This window comes from Mercenaria mercenaria, chromosome 10 (assembly GCF_021730395.1).
Source record: "Mercenaria mercenaria strain notata chromosome 10, MADL_Memer_1, whole genome shotgun sequence".
NCBI lineage: Eukaryota > Metazoa > Mollusca > Bivalvia > Venerida > Veneridae > Mercenaria > Mercenaria mercenaria.
In genome coordinates, this window is record NC_069370.1 from 46,316,530 (window position 1) to 46,342,491 (window position 25,962).

At 35.2% G+C, this 25,962-nt stretch overlaps 1 protein-coding gene across 10 annotated transcripts in view; it reads left to right on the forward strand.

Annotated features, from left to right (window-relative positions):
- The first annotated feature begins 2,225 nt into the window (after positions 1-2,225).
- The window catches only part of LOC123561710 (cytoplasmic dynein 1 intermediate chain 2-like), a 30,696-nt gene continuing 6,959 nt past the window's right edge, over positions 2,226-25,962 (forward strand). The window contains exons 1-14 of one of the 10 annotated variants that reach the window (XM_045354255.2): positions 2,226-2,424; positions 6,337-6,424; positions 8,981-9,074; positions 9,619-9,743; positions 13,034-13,054; positions 15,859-15,882; positions 17,641-17,691; positions 18,008-18,103; positions 21,720-21,842; positions 22,111-22,273; positions 22,905-23,001; positions 23,343-23,468; positions 24,134-24,280; positions 25,314-25,427. In XM_045354255.2, the coding sequence (XP_045210190.2) occupies positions 2,326-2,424; positions 6,337-6,424; positions 8,981-9,074; positions 9,619-9,743; positions 13,034-13,054; positions 15,859-15,882; positions 17,641-17,691; positions 18,008-18,103; positions 21,720-21,842; positions 22,111-22,273; positions 22,905-23,001; positions 23,343-23,468; positions 24,134-24,280; positions 25,314-25,427 (1,368 nt within the window). In that variant the 5' untranslated portion in view covers positions 2,226-2,325. Of the gene's footprint in view, positions 2,425-6,336; positions 6,425-8,980; positions 9,075-9,618; positions 9,744-13,033; positions 13,055-15,858; positions 15,883-17,640; positions 17,692-18,007; positions 18,104-21,689; positions 21,843-22,110; positions 22,274-22,904; positions 23,002-23,342; positions 23,469-24,133; positions 24,281-25,313; positions 25,428-25,962 lie in introns of all 10 variants that reach the window. The other 9 variants (XM_045354257.2, XM_045354256.2, XM_045354261.2 and 6 more) reach the window with 9 other exon arrangements.

Consider the following 25,962-nt stretch of genomic DNA (forward strand, 5'->3'; position numbering starts at 1 on the left):
GTGAAGCATTAATTCTAGAACTTTGCACAGAAATTAGCTATTTTAATTGTTATCACGTGCAGGCGTATCACTCATTTCGTCCGCACTTAATACTTATTACGTGGGAATATAATAGTAATTTTAAGAACGTGTAAAAGTATTAGCTATGATTTCATACTTAATTACACTTTCCATTAAATTACAGTGGAACCTGAGCCGTCAATATTTTTCCATACTGACGTTTCAGTTTCATGTCGGGTGCGTGACGTCATTTGTGAAGTCAGTTTCATGCATGTCGTCACGTTTATAAGTTATTTAACGACAATATTTTCAGTTTTACTCAGGATAAGGAAAACTTTATATCATTTATATCATGATTACAAGTGTAGTATGTGTATGTTATAAAAAGATTATCAGATTTACATCGAGGAATATGCATTCGTTCTTTCGCGGAATAATATTGCGCTCCTAAAGTCGCGCAATATTTCTGCTGCAGAATTCGTGCACATTTCTCGATGAAAATCTAAAAACCTATAATTACTTGCTCACCTTATCTTCCTTAGTTACGTCCTGCGCTTCAAAAGGATCTTTTTACACACTGTATTATAATTAAGATGTGCGCACGCAATAATATAAGTCAACTCTGTGCCACCGTATATGTTGCTGATATCTTGGGAAAACCGTTTAAAGGAAAAACGAGATCAAAAGAAACTACTACACCTTTGAACAAAATATGAATTTTCAATAACATTTAGACTTGGTATGTTTTACTCAAATATAAGTAATGTGTTTAGCTGCAATACTCCGATGAGTGTCAGTAACGCCGTTTGCCTGTGTCTTCGTTTAGAGTTTGTAACATAATCGGTTAAAGTGAGAAACATGATATTAGATAAATATTGAGTGTTTCTGATAAAGCAGTTGCAGAAATATATTTCTGAGATTAAAACTGGCATCATTGACTGTCTATAACTATTGTTTTTGAAAACGTGTAATGTAAATTTTATTCTGGAAAATCTACATCTACGGAGATACTCCCAACAATCAATTTCTGATCATAACTGGGAGGTCGGGGCAGTTGTTAAAAGCATGTTGCTGTGTTACATGATACATGATATTCATGTTGTTAAGAGAGTAAGAGCAGTAATATATACAGCTTGTTAAAAATAAAAACAGGATGATGACATTTTAATTTAGTACATATACGAGTCTAGGTCAGATGTGAAGCACTGAAGGTTCACACAGTCCTTGATGTTATAAGGTAAGGCGTTCCAGTATCTGATTGTGCGTGGGGGGGGGGGGAGTTCATATGATATTGTGTTCTTGAAGATGGAATGATAAAGTTTAAATTTCTAGAGGTTGTCAGGTGGTCATGATCTACAGAGACGAGGTTGTGTGATATTTTATACAACATAATTAAAGATGCATGTATTCTTCTTTGTTCTAATGTCTACCATTTAAGGGTTTCAAGCATTGATGTTACGCTGCTTTGGTATGAGTAGTCATTCATAACATATCTGGCTGCAGCTCTTTGTACCTTTTCTATCTCATATGTTAAGTTTTTCTGCCATGGATGCCATATGGTGTTACAGTATTCTAATTGTGGGCGCACGTATGTTTTGTAGGCAGTTTCTTTGATATTACAGTTATTAATTACATTGTACATTTCTTTTTATAAATCTGAGGGTGTTACTAGCTTTTGAAGATGTAAATTCAATATGTTTTTCACTAATAGTATAAATCCCAAGATATTTAGCATTTCAGTCTGTGGTTTTTAGTTCTTGATTATGTAATTTATATGGAAAGATGATATTTTTTCTTTTTTTAAAGATTCTTATGATTTCGCATTTATCAGGATTAAATTCCATAGACCATTTACGTTCCCATTCTTCTAATTTTGTCAAATCATCTTGAAGTTTGTAGGAGTCTACTAATGAGTCGATAGTGAGGTATATGATGGTGTCATCAGCATCAACTATTTTGCCTGATTATTATTAATATAATATAGTACCAGACTCAGGTCTAGCTAAGTATCTCCCATCGTGTTTTCGCCTTCGAGGCCAGTAGGGCGAAAACACGATATCGATAGTATATCTACCCATAGCCGCTGCATTTTGTTTACAAAATGTAGTAGTTCTTTTGGGACTATAATTCTTTGGATGTCCGATATTCTAAAAAATGTCAAAGAACGTTATCAACGTTCGCAAATTGTGCCGCATACTTCTCTACCGACCCGCAAAGTAGAAAAACACAAACACTTCCGGTTACTCATCAACATAAATTATTTTCGTAACATTTTGCATAAAAATAGTCATTTCTAAAAGAGGAGAAGCAGGAAAAGAAGCAACAATGTCAGACCGGAAGGCAGAGTTGGAGAGGAAGAAGGCAAAGTTGGAGATGATGCGGAAAGAACGACAGGAAAAGGAGAGAATTCGAAAAATGAAGGAGGTATAAATGCTATTCGTCCTCGCAACAAATCGATCCAGGCCTATAGTTTTGCATACAATTAATGTCATTGTGGATTTTAAATGTACCGCATGAATATGGCAGTCCAACTGTATTGCAGATAAAGTATCGTTACAATTATTATTGTCACTGCCATTTATTTCAGTGGTGTTCCTCATAGTCAAGCTTACTGTCGCTGAGTGGCTGCTTTTTAATTTTTGACATTTGCAGCCGCCACATTACAGTTTGACCATCACAATATAAAACAAACTGTATGTGTCAGATTAGTTCAACTTGTGTTCCTTAGTGCTATTCCAGAAAATATCCATTCCCCATGTGGAAGTAGTTTTTTGGGGACAGGGGCGTAATTTACAGATAAATGGAATGTGGGGCAGGACTAGAAGGAAGGAGAGGGTGTATTTTGTTTGTGTAATGTAGAAGCAGTTCTCAGTCCTGGGAAGGGGTATTTTACACATAAATGGGAGGGGAGGGGGGTATTTGGAGGGATCCGATGGGGAGGGGGGATATTTTTGAGGGAGGGAGGGGTGTATTTTGAGGTAGTACAACCGGCCTGTGGAAGGGGGAGGGGGGTAAAATATCTGCGGGAGGGGGGCATAATTTTCTTGGAAAAAAAACTGCTTCCACAGGGGGATGGGGTGGATATTTTCTGTCAGAAACACAGGCACATGTTTACTAGATCTGGTATCAAGACACTGACCTGAATCCATTAGGGGTCTGAATTAATACAGGGTTTGATTTTAAGCTCACATACTTGCAAAATGTGAGTACATTTTGAAATATGCAAAATGAAATATGCGAGTGACTTTTGCCCAAGATCGCAAAATCTTGCAAATGCAAAATCTCAAGTAGAAATTACAACGGCTTTAATTTCTTTAACTTTCAGTTTCGATCTGCTGTAAATATGCATTTAATGATGATAATTGATATTTCACACAGTACGCACGTTTTTACATAGTGCGTGGACTGTTTGTAGATTTTGATTACGCAACACGGTAACTACTGGTATGTGTGCGCACGATATTATATGGAAAAAAACATGTTTTGTACTGCACATGCTTACCAGTAGTGTTATGGAGGACAGGGTCTTTTATCTGTCCAAAACAGTTGAAGAAAAGTGCGCCTAAAGTTGATAATTGCAAGTTGAAATTTTTTGTACTTGCAAAAATTTGCAAGTGAAGAAATTGTTAAATTCTAACCCTGTAATACATGGGCCAAGTTAATATATATCCATTTTTAGCTCACCTGTCATAAAGTGACAAGGTGAGCTTTTGTGATCGCGCGGCGTCCGTCGTCTGTCCGTGCGTCCGTAAACTTTTGCTTGTGACCACTCTAGAGGTCACATTTTTCATGGGATCTTTATGAAAGTTGGTCAGAATGTTCATCTTGATGATATCTAGGTCAAGTTCGAAACTGGGTCACGTGCCGTCAAAAACTAGGTCAGTAGGTCTAAAAATAGAAAAACCTTGTGACCTCTCTAGAGGCCATATATTTCACAAAATCTTCATGAAAATTCGTCAGAATGTTCACCTTGATGATATCTAGGTCAAGTTCGAAACTGGGTCACGTGCCTTCAAAAACTAGGTCAGTAGTTCTAAAAATAGAAAAACCTTGTGACCTCTCTAGAGGCCATATGTTTCACAAGATCTTCATGAAAATTGGTCAGAACGTTCACCTTGATGATATCTAGGTCAAGTTCGAAACTGGGTCATGTGCCGTCAAAAACTAGGTCAGTAGGTCAAATAATAGAAAAACCTTGTGACCTCTCTAAAGGCCATATTTTTCATGGGATCTGTATGAAAGTTGGTCTGAATGTTCGTCTTGATGATATCTAGGTCAAGTTCGAAACTGGGTCACGTGCGGTCAAAAACTAGGTCAGTAGGTCTAAAAATAGAAACACCTTGTGACCTCTCTAGAGGCCATATATTTCATGAGATCTTCATGAAAATTGGTCAGAATGTTCACCTTGATGATATCTAGGTCAAGTTTGAAAGTGGGACACGTGCCATCAAAAACTAGGTCAGTAGGTCAAATAATAGAAAAACCTTGTGACCTCTCTAGAGGCCATATTTTTTACGGGATCTGTATGAAAGTTGGTCTGAATGTTCATCTTGATGATATCTAGGTCAAGTTCAAAAGTGGGTCACGTGCCTTCAAAAACTAGGTCAGTAGGTCAACTAATAGAAAAACCTTGTGACCTCTCTAAAGGCCATATTTTTCATGGGATCTGTATGAAAATTGGTCTGAATATTCATCTTGATGATATCTAGGTCAAGTTTGAAACAGGGTCATGTGCGATCAAAAACTAGGTCAGTAGGTCTAAAAATAGAAAAACCTTGTGACCTCTCTAGAGGCCATACTTGTGAATGGATCTCCATAAAAATTGGTCAGAATGTTCACCTTGATGATATCTAGGTCAAATTTGAAACTGGGTCACGTGCCTTAAAAAACTAGGTCAGTAGGTCAAATAATAAAAAGAAACCTTGTGACCTCTCAAGAGGCCATACTTTTCATGGGATCTGTATGAAAGTTGGTTTGAATGTTCATCTTGATGATATCTAGGTCAAGTTTGAAACTGGGTCAACTGTGGTCAAAAACTAGGTCAGTAGGTCTAAAATTATTAAAATCTTTTGACTTCTCTAGAGGCCATATTTTTCAATGGATCTTCATGAAAATTGATCTGAATGTTCACCTTGATGATATCTAGGTCAGTGTCGAAACTGGGTCACGTGCGGTCAAAAACTAGGCCAGTAGGTATAAAAATAGAAAAACCTTGTGACCTCTCTAGAGGTCATATTTTTCATGAGATCTTCATGAAAATTATTGAGAATGTTCACCTCGATATCTAGGTAAAGTTCAAAACAGGGTCATGTACCTTCGAAAACTAGGTCAATAGGTCAAATAATAGAAAAACCTTGTGACCTCTCTAGAGACCATATTTTTCAATGGATCTTCATGAAAATTGGTCAGAATTTTTATCTTGATAATATCTAGGTCAAGTTCAAAACTGGGTCACATGAGCTCAAAAACTAGGTCACTATGTCAAATAATAGAAAAAACGACGTCATACTCAAAACTGGGTCATGTGGGAAGAGGTGAGCGATTCAGGGCCATCATGGTCCTCTTGTTAAATAAAATATATGTTCTTAATTTATTATATTCCCATCTCACAGGTACATTTTTCCTTAACACAACATCCGTTACCTAAAAGCCCCTTATGCAACTGTAACTTCTGGGAGCATCCGTCGATGTTACCGATCGTCTTGTTAGTTATATTTCATTTTTATGTCCTTCGAAGAAGGAGGGGTATATTGTTTTGCAGGTGTCTATCGGTGGATATGTAGACCAATCGGTTTTTCATATGATAATTCGAGAACCCTTGGGCCTAGGATCATGAAAGTTGATATGGAGGTTGGTCATGACCACCTGATGGCCCCTATTGATTTTGAGATCAGTAGGTCATGGACACAGTGACCTGGAACAGTTAAAACGTTTTTTGGACGATAACTTGAGAATGCTTGGGCCTAGGATCATGAAACTTGATAGGGAGGTTGATCATGACCAGCAGATGACCCCTATTGATTTTGAGATCAGCAAGTTGAAGGTCAACGTCACAGTGACCCGGAACAGTTGAATGGTTTGCGGACGATAACTTGAGAACCCTTTTGCTTAGGATCACGAAACTTAATAGGGAGGTTGATTATGACCAGCAGATTACCCCTATTGATTTTGAGGTCAGTTACTCAGTAGGTCAAAAGTCAAGGTCACATTATTAAACCATTTCCGGACGATAACTTGAGATCACTTGTTCAACATTTTAATCATGTAACTTTTAAGTCAGGATAATGTCATAAAATTACTATAAGGCTCTGAAACTACTTTTTGTTATTTTGGTAGCAAACAGAGGAAACAAAGCCACAGGTGTCACAGAGTGCTCGAGACGAGGCAGACAAGCTGTTACAGGACCTGGGCATTCCTCCAGCAGGTAAACAATATTCTAAAATAATCTCTAACACAAGTTGCCTTAATGCTATAATCACTGCTGCTGTAAATACATCTGAAATTTTTTCATGTAAAATACTGTGATCAGCCATTGACATTCAGAGGTCTGGTTCAACCATTAAGAATTCAAAATTGACATTTTTCAGAAAGCTTAAATCCTATTAGGTTCAAGCAAACGCACATTCATACATATATATACTTTATTATTTTTATTTTCCACATACAAATGATTTAGTTTTATGCCTTGCATTGTTATGTGGCTATATATTTAAAGAATCAGGTATCATAAATTTGTTTTGGCTGTTGTTGATGGTAAATGCTGTTGCACATTTTTATGTTGCTAACCAGATCAATAAATCAGCTGCATCTTAAACATTATACATTTTGTACCATAAAAGATGGTATTCCTTCAAAATGTGTTGAAACATTGATAAATGGTCATGATTTGCAAATGGTTAAAAAAAAAGAGAGAGTTTTATTGGACAAGGAATTAATTCGATTGTTAGTACTGATTAAAAGTTTGGGATATATTTTTGTGTCCCAGATGGAAACATATCTTAAGTTAGGGCTGTCATCGATAGAAACGATATTGATGTATCAACGATTTCTTTTTGTCGATCGATTATCGATTCCCATTTTCAAAAATCGATATTTTACAGGGAGAAAAAACTACCCAAATAAACACTCAGACCCTAAAAAACAACTTAAGTTCACAAAGTTGTAAATTTGGATGAATGCAAAAAAGGAGTGAAGGCAAAATAAAAACAAGAGCTGTCCATAAGATAGCCAAGCTCGACTATTCGAAATATTGTCACAGAAACAGGAAATTATTACCCAAAATGTTAAATATCAAAAGGGTTTTAAGTTCGAAAGGGGACATAATTTGACCAAAATACATATCAGAGTTATGGGACTTGGTGCTATCAACTAGTTTTATAACTCCGAAGAAACATATTAAATTTCAATTCAATATCTGCATTAGTTTTGGGGATAGTAACTTGCATGTAAAACTTTAACCAAAATTTTTTAAGTCCAAAAGGGGGCATAATTTGCTCAAAATACATGTTAAGAGTTATGGAACTTGACCCAGTGAGGTTGGTAATTGACCTAGAAAAAGAATAAATAAGTTTCAAAGCTATAAGCCTTTTGGTGATAGCTGTATGTACTTGCACGCAAAACTTTAACCAGGATTTTCTAAGTCCAAAAGGGGGCATAATTTGCCCAAAATACATGTCAGAGTTATAGGACTTGGTGCTATCAACTAGTTTTATAACCCCGAAGACAAATGTGAAGTTTCAATTTAATATCTGTAGTAGTTTTGGAGATAGTTACTTGCATGTAAAACTTTAACCAGGATTTTCTAAGTCCAAAAGGGGGCATAATTTGGCCAAAATACATGTCAGAGTTATGGGACTTGACCCAGTGAGGTAGGTAATTGATCTAGAAAAAGAAAAAATAAGTTTCAAATCTATATGCCTTTTAGTAATAGCTGTATGTACTTGCACACAAAACTTTAACCAGAATTTTCTAAGTCCAAAAGGGGGCATAATTTGGCCAAAATGAAGGTCAGAGTTACGGGCTTGGTGCTATCAACTAGTTTTATAACCCCGAAGACACATGTAAAGTTTCAATTCAATATCTGCATTAGTTTTGGAGATAGTAACTTGCATGTAAAACTTTAACCAGAATTTTCTAAGTCCAAAAGGGGGCATAATTTGGCCAAAATACATGTCAGAGTTATGGGACTTGACCCAGTGAGGTAGGTAATTGATATAGAAAAAGAAAAAATAAGTTTTAAATCTATATGCCTTTTAGTAATAGCTGTATGTACTTGCACGCAAAACTTTAACCAGAATTTTCTAAGTCCAAAAGGGGGCATAATTTGGCCAAAATGAAGGTCAGAGTTATGGGACTTGGTGCTATCAACTAGTTTTATAACCCCGAAGACACATGTGAAGTTTTAATTCAATATCTGCATTAGTTTTGGAGATAGTAACTTGCATGTAAAACTTTAACCAGAATTTTCTAAGTCCAAAAGGGGGCATAATTTGCTCAAAATACATGTTAGAGTTATGGAACTTGACCCAGTGAGGTTGGTAATTGACCTAGAAAAAGAATAAATAAGTTTCAAAGCTATATGCCTTTAAATGATAGCTGTATGTACTTGCATGCAAAAACTTAACCAAGGTGTGACGCCGATGCCGACGCCAGGGTGAGTAGAATAGCTAGACTATTCTTCGAATAGTCGAGCTAATGAAAGATGTTATTAATTGTTATGTATTTCTTTTATTTCATAAATACAAATACAACACAATCAAACAGAAATATGGAAAGTAAGCAATAAAACTTAAAATAGCATTTACAGGAAGGTATATAATAGTATTATATGAACAAATAGGTCGTTAATCTAACTTAATAATCAATATATTGATGTATCGTCGATATTTGTCTTCTGATATATCGGTATCGTCGATACGCCTAAGACCCAATCAATGACAGCCCTATCTTAAGTAAGAAATTGGTTCCATTTTGTTTGCAGGTGAAACAGCTGAAAGTTCGACACCTTCAGACAAAGGCTCTGAATCCACAGATGGGAGTAAAGAGCCAACACCACATCCAACACCAACCAAAACGTAAGTGAACTCTTACTGACATTATTGTATTTAGAACTTTTTTGGGTTTTGGAAGTATAAATGATGTCAGATGATGGTCGGCAGCTTTTGGACTGAACTATTAATTGATTTTTTCATGCTCGGTTTATGTTACAGTGAATTGTGTAAACTGCACAATGTTATGCACACTGTACGCTGGAATAGATATTGTGATAAGCTCAACATTTTCTTACTTTTACAATGTATGTACATTGTAAAAATAAGAATTGATTGCCGTAACTCTGCAGTAGAAAAACGCACAAGTAACTATAAACTTGATAACATTTCTTTTTTGCACCTGATTAATCATAATGAACATAATTCATATACACAACATGTATTGCAAGTTTCAGTTCTTGTAAAGCAATTTAGGTTTTTACCTGCCTGTATGCGATGTAATATAGAAGAGAAAATAGACACTGCAAACACTGTAGCGTTTTCCTCATTGGACCCTACATAAATCAGTATAAACACTGGCTTTAGAGATGATATTCAGGTATATTTACATAAACATTATATTATGCAGAGGCAGAGGAAAGACTGTAAAGTTAGCTGTAGCTAAAGTATCGGAGACAAATATTCCACCACGAGAGAACGTAACCTACTCGAAGGAGACACAGACTGTGGGGCTCGAACCACCAGAAAGAGATGGTATGTCTTGCACAATTTCTGTACAAAGTAAAATGTGATTCTTTGCAGTTGGCTACTGTTATACAGTTGTATAAAGCTTGTCTGTAGTGTCTAAATTAATATTCCGTACATGTTATTTGCTGTTCTTATAAAGTTAAACACGGTAGCTAGGCACAGTTAAAAGGTTGTGGTTATGATGGCTTTTCTCTGACCTGGAACCAAGGTGTATATAAAAAGCTTAGGTGCTTATTATTATAAATATTATGCTCATTGCTATGCCACATATAGCTGTTTTAAAGTTGTTGCAGTGAGCGTTCTTTGAATAATAGGCTTCACAAAAGTTGTCAGGCTGTCTAACAATTTAAGCAGACTTGGTAACTTTCAGCAATGATCATGACATGGTGTACAAAATTTCCACAAACACAAGTGTGTATTAGATATTCAGCAAAAAAGGTTTGTCTTGAGAAAAACAGTTACTTCTAAGCATCTAATACCAGTCTATTTTATATAATTCTACAACATTTGGAATACCTTTTTGTTTCTGTCAAAAAAAATTTCTGTCAAGACAAATTTTCTTCAGGTTGAACACTGCAAATATATTTCATTTTAAACATGGTATTGGTAAGGGTCTGGTTCTGTTTTGCTTTTACATAGATCTAGGTTACGGCACTTCATAATTGATACCTATATTATATTGTTTTTGCCCTGTCCGTTCGTCCGTCACACTTCATTTCCGATCAATAACTGGAGAACCATTTGACCTAGAACCTTCAGACTTCATAAGGTGATTTCTGTGAAGACAAATTTTCTTCAGGTTGAACACTGCAAATATATTTCATTTTAAACATGTTATTGGTAAGGGTCTGGTTCTGTTTTGCTTTTACATAGATCTAGGTTACGGCACTTCATAATTGATACCTATATTATATTGTTTTTGCCCTGTCCGTTCGTCCGTCACTCTTCATTTCCGATCAATAACTGGAGAACCATTTGACCTAGAACCTTCAGACTTCATAAGGTGGTAGGGCTTATGGAGTAGACGACCCCTATTGTTTTTGGGGTCACTCCATCAAAGGTCAAGGTCACAGGGGCCTGAACATGGAAAAGCATTTCCGATCAATTACTTGAGAATCACTTGACCTAGAATGTTGATCACTCTGTTCAAGGTCAAGGTCACAGGGGCCTGAACATGGAAAACCATTTCCGATCAATAACTTGAGAACCACTTGACCCAGAATGTTGAAACTTAGGATGATTGGACATGCAGAGTAGATGACCCCTATTGATTTTGGGGTCACTCTGTTAAAGGTCACGGTCACAGGGGCCTGAACATGTAAAACCATTTCCGATCAATAACTTGAGAACCACTTGACCCAGAATGTTGAAACTTCAGGATGATTGGACATGCAAAATGGATTACCCTTATCGATTTTGGGGTCACTCTGTTAACAGTGGACAGAACATGGAGATTCATTTCCAGTCAATAACTTGAGAACCATTTGACCTAGAACCTTCAGACTTCAAAGGATGGCAGGGCTTGTAAAGTAGATAACCCCTTGTTTTGGGGGTCACTCCATCAAAGGTCAAAGTCACAGGGGCCTGAACATTGAAATCAATTTCCAATCAGTAACTTAAAAAAAACACTTTACCCAGAATTTTGAAACTTCTTAGGATGATTGGACATGCAGAGTAGATGACCCCTATTGATTTTGGGGTCACTCTATTAAAGGTCAAGGTCACAGCGGACAGAACATTGAAATCCATTTCCGATCAGTAACTTGAGAACCATTTGACCTAGAACCTTCAAACTTCATAGGGTGAAAGGACTTACAGAGCAGATGACCCCTAATGTTTTTGGGTTTACTCCATCAAAGGTCAAGGTCACAGGGTGCTGAACATAGAAAACTCTTTCCAATCAATAACTTGAGAACCACTTGACCCAGAATGTTGGAACTTATTAGGATGATTGGACATGCAGAGTAGATGATCCCTATTGCAGCCAACCATCAGTGTCTCTTTGACTCTCGCTCTTGTCCCCTATTGACTTCTTGCCTATACGACTATGCAGTGGGGAAAACATGCGCTTTTCTACAAAGGAATCTTTTAGTTCTACCATTTTCTGGTTGAATGCTTTTTGTCATTGCATAGCATACAGAACTTTTTAATTTTCTTGTCAGATCCTAAATCTAGATTTCTTTAATACTTAAGGATTGATTTATGCCTAGGCGATTTAGTGCATAGGACCAATAAATGTTTCTAGGGAACTAAAAAAGTAAAGGTCCATTATGGGCCATAGAGGAAAGTTACAAGTCCTTTTCAAAACTGGCCTCGTCTTATACAATTTATCTTTTTATTATGTAAAGAACAGGGTCATAGAAGCCATGTACAGCCATGTACAGTCCAGCTTTGTTTGCTCGAACTATGATTGCTCAAATACCACCATCCACTCATGGTTTGGCCCCATATTATAAGAAAGTTTTCACTGGTTTAAGGTGGATTGAAATATCTGGCTTGTAGGTAAATGTTTAGGTTGTAACGGGCTCTGCCAAGTTAGTGGAAAACATTTACCCAAAGTTTCAACTGTAGTTACATTAAATATCTACAAGAATTGCTGATATTTCTCTGCAAACTGGACTGTGTTTAAAATGATTTAAAAAATATTTAGTATGAAACTGTAGATTATAGTATTATGTTACTGCATGCATAATATCAACATACTTGTCAATAATATTTTTAATTTGTTTTAATGAAAACTTTGAGTATGTAGTTAGAAAATGATGTTGACACTTTCATTTACAATACCACTGTTAAATTGTTAATGGTTGATTAAATTGTCAAACAAAATTACTAATAAACTTTAATCAACTTTGAATTTAAATGCAATACCTGCATGGTGTTTATACTTTAAGAATTGAGCCGTGTCATGAGAAAAACAACATAGTGGGTTTGCGACCAGCATGGATCCAGACCAGCCTGCGCATCCGCGCAGTCTGGTCAGGATCCATGCTGTTCGCTAACAGTTTCTCCAATTCCAGTAGGCTTTAAAAGCGAACAGCATGGAGCCTGACCAGACTGCGCGGATGCGCAGGCTGGTCTGGATCCATGCTGGTCGCAAACCCACTGTGTTGGTTTTCTCATGGCACGGCTCAATGTATTGAAATATTTATTTAAATTTTCTGTTTAACTTTTTTTTCTGTGTATAATGTATGGACATGACCCAGATTTTAATATACATATAAAAATGTTGTGTGATTTTTGTATATTAACTAAATTGAATGAAAATATCCCGATTTTAATTACTTACACATTAGGACATGGTGGGGTGCATCATCGTAAGTAATTTCTAATAAAAGAGAATATTTCATGATTTTGTATTCTAGACTATATATTAATTTGCATCATGTAAACATATAGGGTTGGAATGGACTGAATGTATTCTGTTATATTTCATGTAAATGTTGTGTAAATGTTATATCATACATGTATATGCATTCTGTCTTGTGTATATTGTATATTTATGTTGCATTTTGCCTCCGCACAACTTAATCTCTAACTGGTTCTTGGGGTTAACTCTGATTCATACTAAGGATGCATGTTATGTGTAATGTTACACCGTGTACAACTGGTAACTCTGATTTGCAGTCAGAATGCTGTCATAATGTTTTAAAAATTGTCTGAATGGGTATTTTAAACAGAGTGGCTGTTTTCCTTTTATTTACACACGTGAAAGAAAAAATATCACATTATGCAGGTGTACTTGATATTCTGTTATTGATCCAAAGATGCCATTGAAACACATCATGCATTTCTGTTTTAGTTTTAAGATCTAAAAATTAAAGAGTTGGAATTTGCATTCATACGCATATTCACTTTGTTCAACAATGGCTTTCCTTTTACTACAGTGATGTTGGAGATACAATTGCAAATTAGTGGTACCGGTTGTACATGGTGTGCTACTACATGATAATGTTAAGGTAGAGAATGCATCGGGAATGTTTGGGTAGGAAAAGATCATTGGGGGAAAAATGAGATGAAAGAGCTTGCTGAAATAATGAAGTAAATTTGTGTGTTTGAAATGTTTTGGAAGAGGTTAGGTGGCATGGTAGTGCCAGTTGAATTGTCTGCTTCCATTTATGAATAGTTACTATTGGGTTATCTAAAACTGTTTTTTTTATTATTGATTAAGATGATATGTGTTGAAGAAAGCCTTCGCTTTTGTTTCAGATTTCTTGTGTATATTAATTCAGTGTTCTTTGTTGTTTTGAATTAATGGTTTTATTTTGTACTAAACGTGTCAGCACTGTTTCAACGCTATTTTTAGCTGTGCCAATCAGTTAGTATTTTTTGTTAGCTCACCTGAGCAATGCTCAGGTGAGTTTTTCTGATCGCTCGATGTCCGGCGTCCGTCGTCTGTCGTCCGGCGTCTGTCAACATTTAGCTTGTGTATGCGATAGAGGCTGTATTTTTCAATTAATCTTCATGAATGTTGGTCAGAATGATAACCTTGATGAAATATAGGCTGAGTTCAAAAATGGGTCATCTCGGGTCAAAAACTAGGTCACTAGGTCAAATCAAAGAAAAACCTTGTGTATGCGATAAAGGCGGTATTTTTCAATTGATCTTCTTAATTTTGGTCTGAATGATTACCTTGATGAAATCTAGGCCGAGTTCGAAAATGGGTCATCTGGGGTCAAAAACTAGGTCATAGGTCATATCACGTAAAAACTTGTGTATGCGATAAGAGGCTGTATTTTTCAATTGATCTTCATGAATTTTGGTCAGAATGATAACCTTGATGAAATTTAGACCAAGTTCGAAAATGGGTCATCTTGGGTCAAAAACTAGGTCACTAGGTCAAATCAAAGAAAAACCTTGTGTATGCAATAGAGGCGGTATTTTTCAACTGATCTTCATGAAATTTAGCCAGAATGATTACCTGATAAAATCTGGGCCCAAGTTCGAAAGTGGGTCATCGGGGTCAAAAACTAGGTCACTAGGTCAAATCAAAGAAAAACATTGTGTATGCAATAGAGGATGTATTTTTCAATTGATCTTCATGAAATTTGGTGAAGTGATTGCCTTGATGTATATCTTTGTTGTGAATTTGATTTTATGTTGCATTGTAGGCTCAAATAACTCTAATGGTTCTTGGGGTTAACTCAGATTCATATAAGGATGCTGTTATGTGTAATGTCACGTGTACACTGGTAACTTTTTGCAGTCGAATGCTGTCATTAATGTTTAAAATTGTTGAGGTATTTACAGAGTGTGTTTTCTTGTTTTACCGTGAAGAAAAATCCATATGCGGTGTACTTTGATATTGTTATTGATCCAAAACTGCATGTCAATCATTGCATTTCTGTTAGTTTTAAGATCTAAAAATTCAAGAGTTGGATTTGATATACGCATTTCACTTTTTCAAATGGCTTTCCTTTTCTACGTTTTGAGTACATTGCAATTAGGGTGGTTGTACAGGGTGTCATGAATGTTAAGCTGAGAACATCTAGGAAGTTTGGTAGGAAAGTTCATTGAGGGTAAAATGAGATGAAGGCTTGCGAATTAATGAAGTAAATTGTGTGTTTGAAATGTTTGGAAGAGGTAAGGTGGCTGGTTGTGCAGTTGAATTGTCTGTCATTTATGAATAGTTAATTGGTATCTAAAATTTGTTTTTTTATGATTAAGATGATAGTGTTGAAGAAGCCTTCGTTTTGTAGATTCTTGTGTTATTAATGCAGTGTTTCTTTGTTGTTGATTATGGTTATTTTGACTAAGTGGTCAGCCTGTTTCAGCTATTTTTAGCTGTGCCTCGTTGTATTTTTGTTAAGTGCATTTATATGAAAGCAAAGCTCTGCCTTTTTTACATCTTTCTGAATCATAAATAGTAAGACGTTTGACTTACGTATCACATCCTCATATCACTTGTATAAATCATGCTTTTCAATCACAATACAAATTGGCGTTTATCTTTTCGGGCTGTAATTCTAGCTTAATTTACCTATATTTAGGCAGCCTGCTAATGTTTCCTGCTTTTAATATCGTGTAAATTCTTTCACTTAAGTTTGTGTACTTGTATGTTGAGAAGTATTTGGTTTGATTGCGTTAAATATTGTTCCTCCTTGTTTTAATGCGATCCTAGGAAAGGGACCGTGGGACTATTACGGTGAGTCAACAGTTACTTTGTCATTTACAAATAAACAGGAGCAACAGAGTTTAAGTCAGGTTCTCATTGGCTGTTTTAGGTCACATGACAGTCCCATAAGAATTGAATATTAATATTTACTGAATACTGTTAGTCCGGTATATTTTTTAATTTCTAGAAATAAGTGACATCTAATCTTCAAGGTCTTGTTAGAGTGGGGAAAAAACAATAGTAAAATTTTGTTTGCTGTATGTTATATAAAACAAATCATTTCTGAAATGATAGAAAATAGCATTTACAGAGGTGTACATTCGTGCATATTTTGTAGTATTATTTGAGAACAGACAAACGTGTTCTGTTTGACAGAGAAAATAGAATCAGTATTTGAAGAAGTGTTACATTAATTTGAGAAAACCTTGCTGTTCATTTATGAAACATGTAGGACACATACATTATTCATGGAGATCCTTGCTACATCATTGCTTTATCATTGCAATAATCGTTTTGTCTGTAGTTTGATGAAAATCAGATGAAAATCTGTATTTGTACTGGCAAGTACTGATATAAGAAATGAATATAGAAGAGATAAATGTCACAGTGACATTGATTTGGGATGAAGGGTCATCAAGATCGGCACATTTGAAATTACATACTACATTAAAATTTTGTATAGTTATTTCATATGAAAAATTTCTAGATATAACAATCGTTTAAAATTTTATAGGCAGGTTAGATATTGTTATAACTGACTTTCTGAAACTGACTTTATGAACTAGTAAACATTGATATTCATCTGATTTTTACATGATTTATTTGAAACTCATTATTTTCTTTGGTTTTCAGATACGATTGAAAGTAGATATGTTATATGCACAAACTTCATGTTATTGTGACCATAATGCACGATCCTATTGGTCTACATTATTGTTTCTGCCTTATTTTGTTTTTTAGAGTTGAAAGTCCAATGGAATAAATAATTATACCTTCATAATGTGGATTAATGAATACACTAGTTAAACTTTGAAAGTTTTTAAAGATTTTATGTTTCTTTTTATATAAATTTATGCCTGCTCACTTAGCTTGTTAGGAAGAGCGCAGATCTATGAATCATTGGCATGGTGTCATGAATTTAATTACTGGGTTAGGCATATGTTCTCATTGATGATGTGATAGGAGACATTGTGTCTAAAACATTCATTTTCCACCTCTGAAAATACAAAAGGTTAATACTGGTACAGAATCCAGGATCACTGCGGGTAAGGTTAACTGCTCGCTGTTATATAATTAAAATACTGTTGAAAAATGGCACTAAAACCAAGCAAACAAAAATAAATAGCAAAGATGGGTCTGTTGTAGTCAGTTTTGTGTCATTGTTACAACAGCTTTCCTGAAACTTAATGGTAAAAATACACCAAACTTGATCGAAATAAATTCTATAAGGTTTATTCAAACACTTCTCTAGTTTATACGGGCCCTATAGTTTATAAACTGCTTTGTGGATCTTCACTGGATTTGGCTTTGGCTCCTTATTGCATCTGCACCTTGACTTTCTCCAGACCTGTCCCGAAGGTTTCAGACCATTGAAAAAAAAGATGAAATTAGAATTTCAAGTAAAAAAAGATCAATTTTTTCAGTTTTGACCTGTACTTTGAACACAGTGTTGTCGTATCTGAGATATTATACGTTACATAAATAACATCTGCTGTATCATTCAAACTTTATGCTAAGTTACTGGCCTTTGAATGTTTTGGGTTCTAAAATTGAGTTAATATTTTCCAGTATGTGACGGTCTTTCTGACACGAGCAGCCCTAGTCATAGATCTAAACTTGGTATGTTAATATCGTAGAAAATGTAGATAAATATTCTTTTTCTATAATATTTTATTAATTTTAAGTTTAAGTCTTTACTTTCTACATAGTCAAATGTTTTTGTTAGTCATCTGTTTGTGACAGAAAGGCTGTTATGTAACTTTATATAATGATAAAAAATTGTTCTTAATTTGACAAGTCGGTCATATTTTTGTTTTTGCCAATAACTTAAATTATTATAGTAAGATTGTATTTTTGGTTTAGTATATGAATATTATGAAAGTGATTAAACTAAAGTGGTGTTATTTGCTATGTTTATGCCTTATGCCTACCCCAGGATCTCATGGGTCCCCACGACATTATGGCTCACCGAGATTTCACGGGTCCGATGTCGGATTCGAGTGGGATGATGAATTCTCGTATTATGATGAAGGTACACTATGTGTAGTGACTGGTGTATCTTTCATTTGGAATGATTGCATTCTATGAATGAATTTATATATATCTATCTTTTATGTTCAAATCTGACAACAAATGTATGTATTGTGCAATGTTAAATTTTAGACTTACTTAAACTATGGTCTTTAGAAACGGAGAAAACAGATATGTGTGTTAACCTTTACCCTGCTTAATTTCTAAATGGACTGGTCCATCATTCAATTTGGGCAGTACCATTTATCACTCAAAGGGGTTTTCACTGAAAATTTATTGACTGAATAGCGAGCGAACAGTGCAGACCATTATCAGGCTGTATGGATGTGCAGGCTGATCTTTGCCTGCACTGGTTGCAAAGGCAGAATCACTTGCCACCAGCAGGCGAAAGGTTAATTAAGAGTTAGCTTCTAACAATGAAGCATGTTTTACCATCAAGGTAATGGACCCATAATGACTGCCAACAATTTCTATTTGATAACCTATTCTTTCCTGCTATTTAAAAGGCATGCATCTTAGGTTAATGTTCTTTCGAGAATTTGGCTGTCTATACCCAATAGAGATCAATGTTTCAGTTACATGCATGGAGAGCCTACCCGCTTAGCTCAATAGTGAGGTGGCGGGGGCGTGAGTGTGATCCCTGTGCAGGGCGTATTTTCTCCATGATGATTTGATAGAACACATTGTGTCTGAAATCATTCGTCCTCCACCTCTGATTCATGTGGGGAAGTTCGCAGTTACTTGCAGTGAACAGGTTTGTACAGGTACAGAATCCAGGAACACTGGTTAGGTTAACTGCTCCTTGTGACATAACTGAAATACTGTTGAAAAATGATATTAAATCCAAAATGAACAAAGCATGCATAGAATACAATGAAGGGATAGAAATTGCTCCTTGTCATAATGGGTCCGCTACCTTAAAAAAGACATTAGCACAATACAGTAAAACATTCCAAAGAAAGCAAGGGTCTCCATGATAATAGTGTGTTCATGTTTATATGAATGAAGTCAGTTTGACCATGTTATATGTTCTTTTTACATCTAACGGTTTCCAAGAAATGATAGAAGATGAAAAATGTGCTTTACTATACTTTTATGTAGTGACAATACTGTTAAGAAATAGGAGAATGGTGGAGGGTTGATACAAATTTTATTTAGTTAATTATTTTAGTTATTTATGTTATGTTTTATCACTGTATGATTTGTTTATTTCAGGCAGTAATGTATCTGTTGCATTTATTTTTGCCTTTTTTGTCTTAAAACAACACTTATTTTTGCTTCAGTTATATAAAACTGTGTTTTCAAATTTGAGCAACTTTTATTGAAATATGGTATTTACATACACCTTATCAAGAGATTGTGTAGACGTATATTTTGCTTGTAGTTTCAGACTTGTGTTTCCTTGATTGCCCATTGTGCTGTGAAAATGATTTACTTTGTCTCATCCTCACCATGTCTGAAAATTTTAGTTTCGCTGTATTGGAAAAGAAAATAGTCCAATGTTAGAAAAAAGAAAGTAGTCCAACAACGTTAGAAATAAATAGTCCAACTGTGTTAGAAAAGAAAATAGTCCAACAATATTACAAAAGAAAATTGTCTGACATATTACCTATGTATGCCCTTACATTTCAAACTGGTATTATTTTTTTGTAATATTTCTCAGCAACCATTGAAATACTGCCCATATTTGGCAGTGTATATTTTTTATTAATTTCTTCTGTTTTTAAGTCATAACTGGCTTTTTACAAATAATCTTAAATGAAATTCTAGACTGAAAATTCTGCTGGGGACAACATATAATGAAATATATAAGAGACATGCCTCCGATTTTTTTTCGTTTAAAAACTAACTGTTGATACTAGATGTTGAACATGATAAACCAGTATGTTTGAGTTGTTATTTTAATGTGTGTGGTATAACAGCTAAGTTCTTTCTTTTTTATGTCAAATTTACATATTGTATTGACTTTGAAAAGAGTATTTCTATTGATCAAAACTTCCTGAAAAACACTTGATTCATTAAACCATTTTAAAATGTATTTTGATTGTAATTTCTACCTAGTGAATGCATTTTCAAAATTTCAAAGATTTGGCTTAAATCGGAAAGTATGCAGCTTTAAAGAAAGAGTAGAGATATAGATGAGGGAAAGTATATCATGGAGGTCCTTGCTCTTCTTCAACTAGTGTTGTATATGCATGACTTGTGCTACAGTATCACTATATGTCTTCAGTAATGTCTTCAGTAATTGCTCTTTGACTTGTTTTCTATCTAATAATCTGTTGATTTTTTTTTTTGTATCTTGAGATTTGAAATCTAGAATACTATCTGTTGTTGAAGAGATACCAGTTTTGTGTGTACCTTTTTGCTGTTTGAATTGCAATCATAATTAAGTTGAGTTGAGGTTGTTGCACCTAATGACAGTGAGCATTGGTAAAATTTGTATCAGTGCCTCATTGTGCACAATAATGCAAGAAGGAATTATGGTTTTCTTACATAAATTGGAATGTCACATTGACTGTAATGTTGAGTGATGCTAACCATACATAATGTGCTAATAATCTACACTATGTCATACAGTCACTTAGTGTTTATTCTAATATGTGTACAATTACAATGTGTATAGAATAATAGTGTTTGTAAACAAAATGATCATTGAATCTTGTACCTCTTCATGACAGAAGTTCAGTTTAATTTTAAAAGTCTCTTTAAAATATCTTTAGAATATGTAATTTAAATTCTCTGGAGCATGTGCAATTGAATATCTCTGTGGAATGTGAAATAATATGTTTGAAAAATGTTCTTGCATTGTTGCATTGCAAAACAGCATTATATTTAAAACTTAATTTATCCTATTGGTAAATGGTAATTTGTTGGGACTGCATGAAAATAAAATCAACACAAAGGTTCATAACATCGTAACATTGAACAAGCTCAAAATCTTAAGTGTTGAAACTTTCATGTCTGGTACATGTAACAGCTGCAAAATGTAATGTTCATGTAACTTTGTGAACTTAGGTGATTCACACACTGTTATAATGTAATTGCATGACTTGTAGTGTCAATAATCAAAGTCATTTTAAAAGCAGTATGAAGACTTCCATCCATTCGACTGTATTCCTTTCATCATTGCAAAAACAGGACACATTTGTATAAAGAATCATCTAATTGCTACAAATGAGACTGCTTTGGAGTATAGATAGAATGGAAGAAAGTCTTAAGAATAGATAAACCCTGTCACAAGAAAAGGTCCCATTGGGTTTCTTGTATTTGCATAAAATTTGAATAATTTGTGTAGCATTCTTAATCTTTGACTAATTTAAGTGACATATCTTATTCGAATTCTAAAAGGAAAGCATTGTGTTTATAGATGTCACATAGTGTTAACTTCAGTGTTACTCACAGGTACCTTTTCTCTTGACGGGGTTCAGTTTAACATTAAGAGAAATGTACAGATATGTTTTGTGATCTTCTATAACTATATTGATTTATCACTGTTGCTTCTGTTTATTACACGTTCATTTCAGTATTTTCATTTTATGTTTCACCTACATATATAGAGCAGCTGTAGAGTTGTACTAACACTTTAGTTCTTGTTTATGACGATGATCGTCGAACAGATGATGACCAGGAACCAGACACCGATTCCATTGACATCTCGCTGGGAACCATGCAGCACCCACACAAGATGCCCCATGTGGAGATGGTGGCTCCCTCCCACACTGCAGAGGATAAACCACCAGGTTAGTTTTCAAGATTTTGTTTTCAGAAAAATTTATCTCTTTTGTCTCTACATTTGTAAGCAAATAAGATATTTAGAGAGAGTTGTGACCCACAGAGACCTTTTCCCAAAGGTAATGTGCCATGCATGTCTCTGGATGGGTTTTAGCATATTGCCAATGGTCAGTTTTAAGATTACTTATATGCTCAGAAAAAAAACAGTCAAGTTTCGAAGCTTAGACTGGTTTACAAAATAAGTTTGATAGCCTTCTTTCTTGCTGTCGTAAACAGTTCATTTGCGGGAGCTCAGTGAGGAAGAGAAGAGCACAATTCTATTGTCTGAGGAGTTCCGGTCATTCATGGACCACACGTCACGCATCGTGGAGCGTGCCCTGGATGAAGTGGATGTTGATATAGATTACAGCAGATCTGCAGACGATGAGTTAAGTAATCAGTAAGTATGATTATCAGATTTTTTTTCTTTCCTACAATCAAACTATATTGTTAAGACAAAGGGAGAACAGAATATGGTTAGTAAACATAGCCTGTAATCCGCATTAGGAGGATAGTTCAAGGACTGGTTGGTCCGGTGTCAGTGTAAGTTGACTGGGTGGGGTATCATGTCACATGATACTCCAGTGAGGCAGCACTATAAAGTTTGGCATTATGCTCACTACTACCGTGGACACCGTCGTTGAATGACAAAAAAAATGTTGAAAAGTTGCTAAACTTAAACACACATATTCTAATAGCTTACAGTAATACACTAAGTCAATGACTCATATTCTAATAGCTTACAGTGATACACTAACACAATGACTGTTTTGTATTTGCATACAGTTATTTATTTAGTAGACATTTGACATTGTTAATCATATCAGAAATGTCCAGGATGTTTTATTTCTAGCCAGATATTATTCCTGCATTTTGTAGAGACTTCCCAAAATATGCATACCAACAAGTTTATAATCAAGGTTACTTCAATAATATACAGGTGTTTAACAAAAGATCTTTCAAACAATTTGTTGTAAGGTATATGAAATCCCTGATGATAATATATGTAATTATGTCCGTGTGTATTGCAGAGATCTTGCTGGAGAAAGGTTGAAGGTGAACAGAGAATTTTTTGATGAACGTTGGTCCAAACATAGGATAGTAACTAGTCTTGACTGGTCAACACAGGTAATAAAATTGTACAATCAATGGATATACCTAAACTTTAGGATGACCTGCAGCATGTATACAGATATAAGGCTGGAGATTCTATATTGCAAGATATTATGTATTCTGTAATAAATGATGTGTTTCTGTCGTCGTTTCCATCTGTAGGTGTCCGCTAGTAATGTGTTGAAAGGATTCAAATAGTCTGGTGCAATGTCGTTACACAGCTCTTGTTTTAAGGAGCAGTTTCATTTACAAATAACACCACAGAGTTGTTGGTGGAATTTTAAATGTTCATGAATATAAAGGTCATGATATGTTACCAGCCATATGTTTTATTGTAAGTTTGATTTTTTCTTCAGTTTCCAGAGCTACTTGTTGCCTCATACAGTGCTAATGAGGATGCACCGCATGACCCTGATGGTGTTGCCCTAATATGGAATTCACGCTTTAAGAAAAATACTCCAGAATATGTTTTCCATTGTCAGGTAAGATAACAGATATTTACTCAAGAAATGTTTCTCAAATTGGAAAAGAGTAATTAGATTAAAAATATACAGCCAGCCCACTTTAATAACTCAATAGGGAGAGAGAGCTATGGATCACAAGGTCATGAGTTAAATGTAAGGGCAAGGCGTAATTATGTTGTCTGTGACAGTTTGATAAAAGGCATTGTGTCTCAAGTCATTTAGTCCTTTGCCTCAGATTCCTATAGAGAATTTGACAGTTATTTATGGAGAATAGGTTATTGGTGTATAGTCTGGTTAGATTGACTGCCCACTGTTACATAGTGTTGAAAAAAATGGTGCTAAACCAAAACAAACAGATTAGAAATATATCAGATAGGAAAAATGGAAAACCACAGGTCGCCCAACATGACACAAATGAAAATGTAAATGGACGGTAGTGGAAATGCACTAAAATAACAAAACCATGTCAAATTCATGTAAGACTTGGCATTCAACAGTAGTTTTTTGTGGAATGCAAGTTTAAAGAAGTAAGTTCAGAATTAATAGGGAATATTCCAGAAATTAGCTCACAACTTTGCAAAAAAAATGTTCAAAGGTTTTAATAGGTTTATGTCAAAGGTTCTTAAAATTGGTGATGCAGTTTATAAATCCTGAGAAAGTCATAAAACTGATCCATCTTTCAGTCTGCAGTAATGTCAAGCTGCTTTGCCAAGTTTCACCCTAACCTAGTTGTTGGAGGAACATACTCTGGTCAGATCGTGCTGTGGGACAACCGTGTACTGAAGAGAACACCGATACAGAGAACACCACTGTCAGCCTCTGCACATACTGTAAGTTATGTTATATCTCCACTATTGTCTGTTGCCTTTAACAAGGTTAGTACCGGTATACAGTGGTTGTTGGTCTGTATAGTAGATGTACTCTGAATTGTCATCAGAACATGGAGGATTTATTCTATTATCTTTTTCATGGACATGTAATTTTGTGGTGTCTGCAAAAAAGGCACTTAGTTGGGGATTTGTAAGATTTTGTTGTTAAATTTTATCCTGTGTGCGCTTCTTGTTCAAGCTTTGTTCTTTTGATTATGCCCCCCTTCGAAGAAGGAGGGGTATATTGTTTTGCAGATGTCGGTCGGTCGGTATGTAGACCCATCTGTTTCCAGATGATAACTCAAGAACGCTTGGGCCTAGGATCATGAAAGTTGATAGGGTGGTTGGTCATAACCAGCAGGTGACCCCTATTGGTTTTGAGATCAGTAGGTCAAGGTCACAGTGACCTGAAACAGTTAAAATGTGTCCGGACGATAACTTGAGAATGCTTGGGCCTAGGATCACGAAACTTACTAGAGAGGTTTATCATGACCTGCAGATGACCCCTTTTGATTTTGAGGTCAATAGGTCAAAGGTCAAGGTCGCTTTGACAAAGAACAGTAGAACTTTTGTACAGTATAATTTCTGTTCCTTGTGCAATTACTGAATGCATCAAGGGGGCATTTTGTGTTCGACGAGCTCTTGTTAAGCCATTTTGGTGAAAACATTGGGTCCCATTGACTGATCAAATAAAGACACTTGCCCCTCACCACCAGTACCAAGGTGTCTGTCCATGCCTGAAATAATGCTAGAGGGGCACCTAGGTCTTCCTCCACCATCGTATGCTGGAATGTCATTTTGTTACCTATTTGTGTGTCAGTGTGACATTTAACACAACAAATGCAAACAGAAAATACAAACAAACAAAAAAAGGGTGAACATATTTTAAAAATCACTGGGTCAGGTGAAATCTCTGTCATGTTGCTACTAGTAAGAATTTTATCAGAAATTTAAAAGACATTCAGTTGATAAGTAAATATCTTATATTTTTCAGCATCCAGTGTACTGTGTAAATGTGGTAGGGACTCAGAATGCACACAATCTGATCAGTGTATCTACAGATGGTAAAATGTGTTCATGGAGTCTTGATATGCTTTCACAACCACAGGTATAATACATTATTCCTTGATGTGATTTAATATAACTATAATAAGCTAAAATTTATATAATGTGTTAGAAGTTATAAATTCTCAAGTTCTCAAGTTTTGGCTGTTGAAAATACTTAATATATAGTCTAGAAAAAGATTGCTTTTTCATGACAGCATTAAATGTGCAAGGAAACAACACATTGCTTATAAACAGGTATTGTAAGAATAATAATATTGTTATCATATGATGTTCTTGTGTTGGAAAAGTAAAGTTTTCTTTCTATGTTGTCAGTTCGCCTATGTGTGCACATACTTTCAGAAAGTCTAGTATGCAGTTATAAGCTTCTACTAAGAAATTGTCCAAAAACCTTATTGAGTGCCTGACTGAACCTAGATTTATACTAAAATGCTTCTTCAAATACGTAAAAACAATCTGCATGTATGTACAGAAAACCGAGCTGAGACATAGAGAAATCTCTGGTTCATGAACAAATTTTCCTTCCTGTGTTTTGATACTCAGTATGAAAATTGAGGTATACAGCAGGCTCAATCATA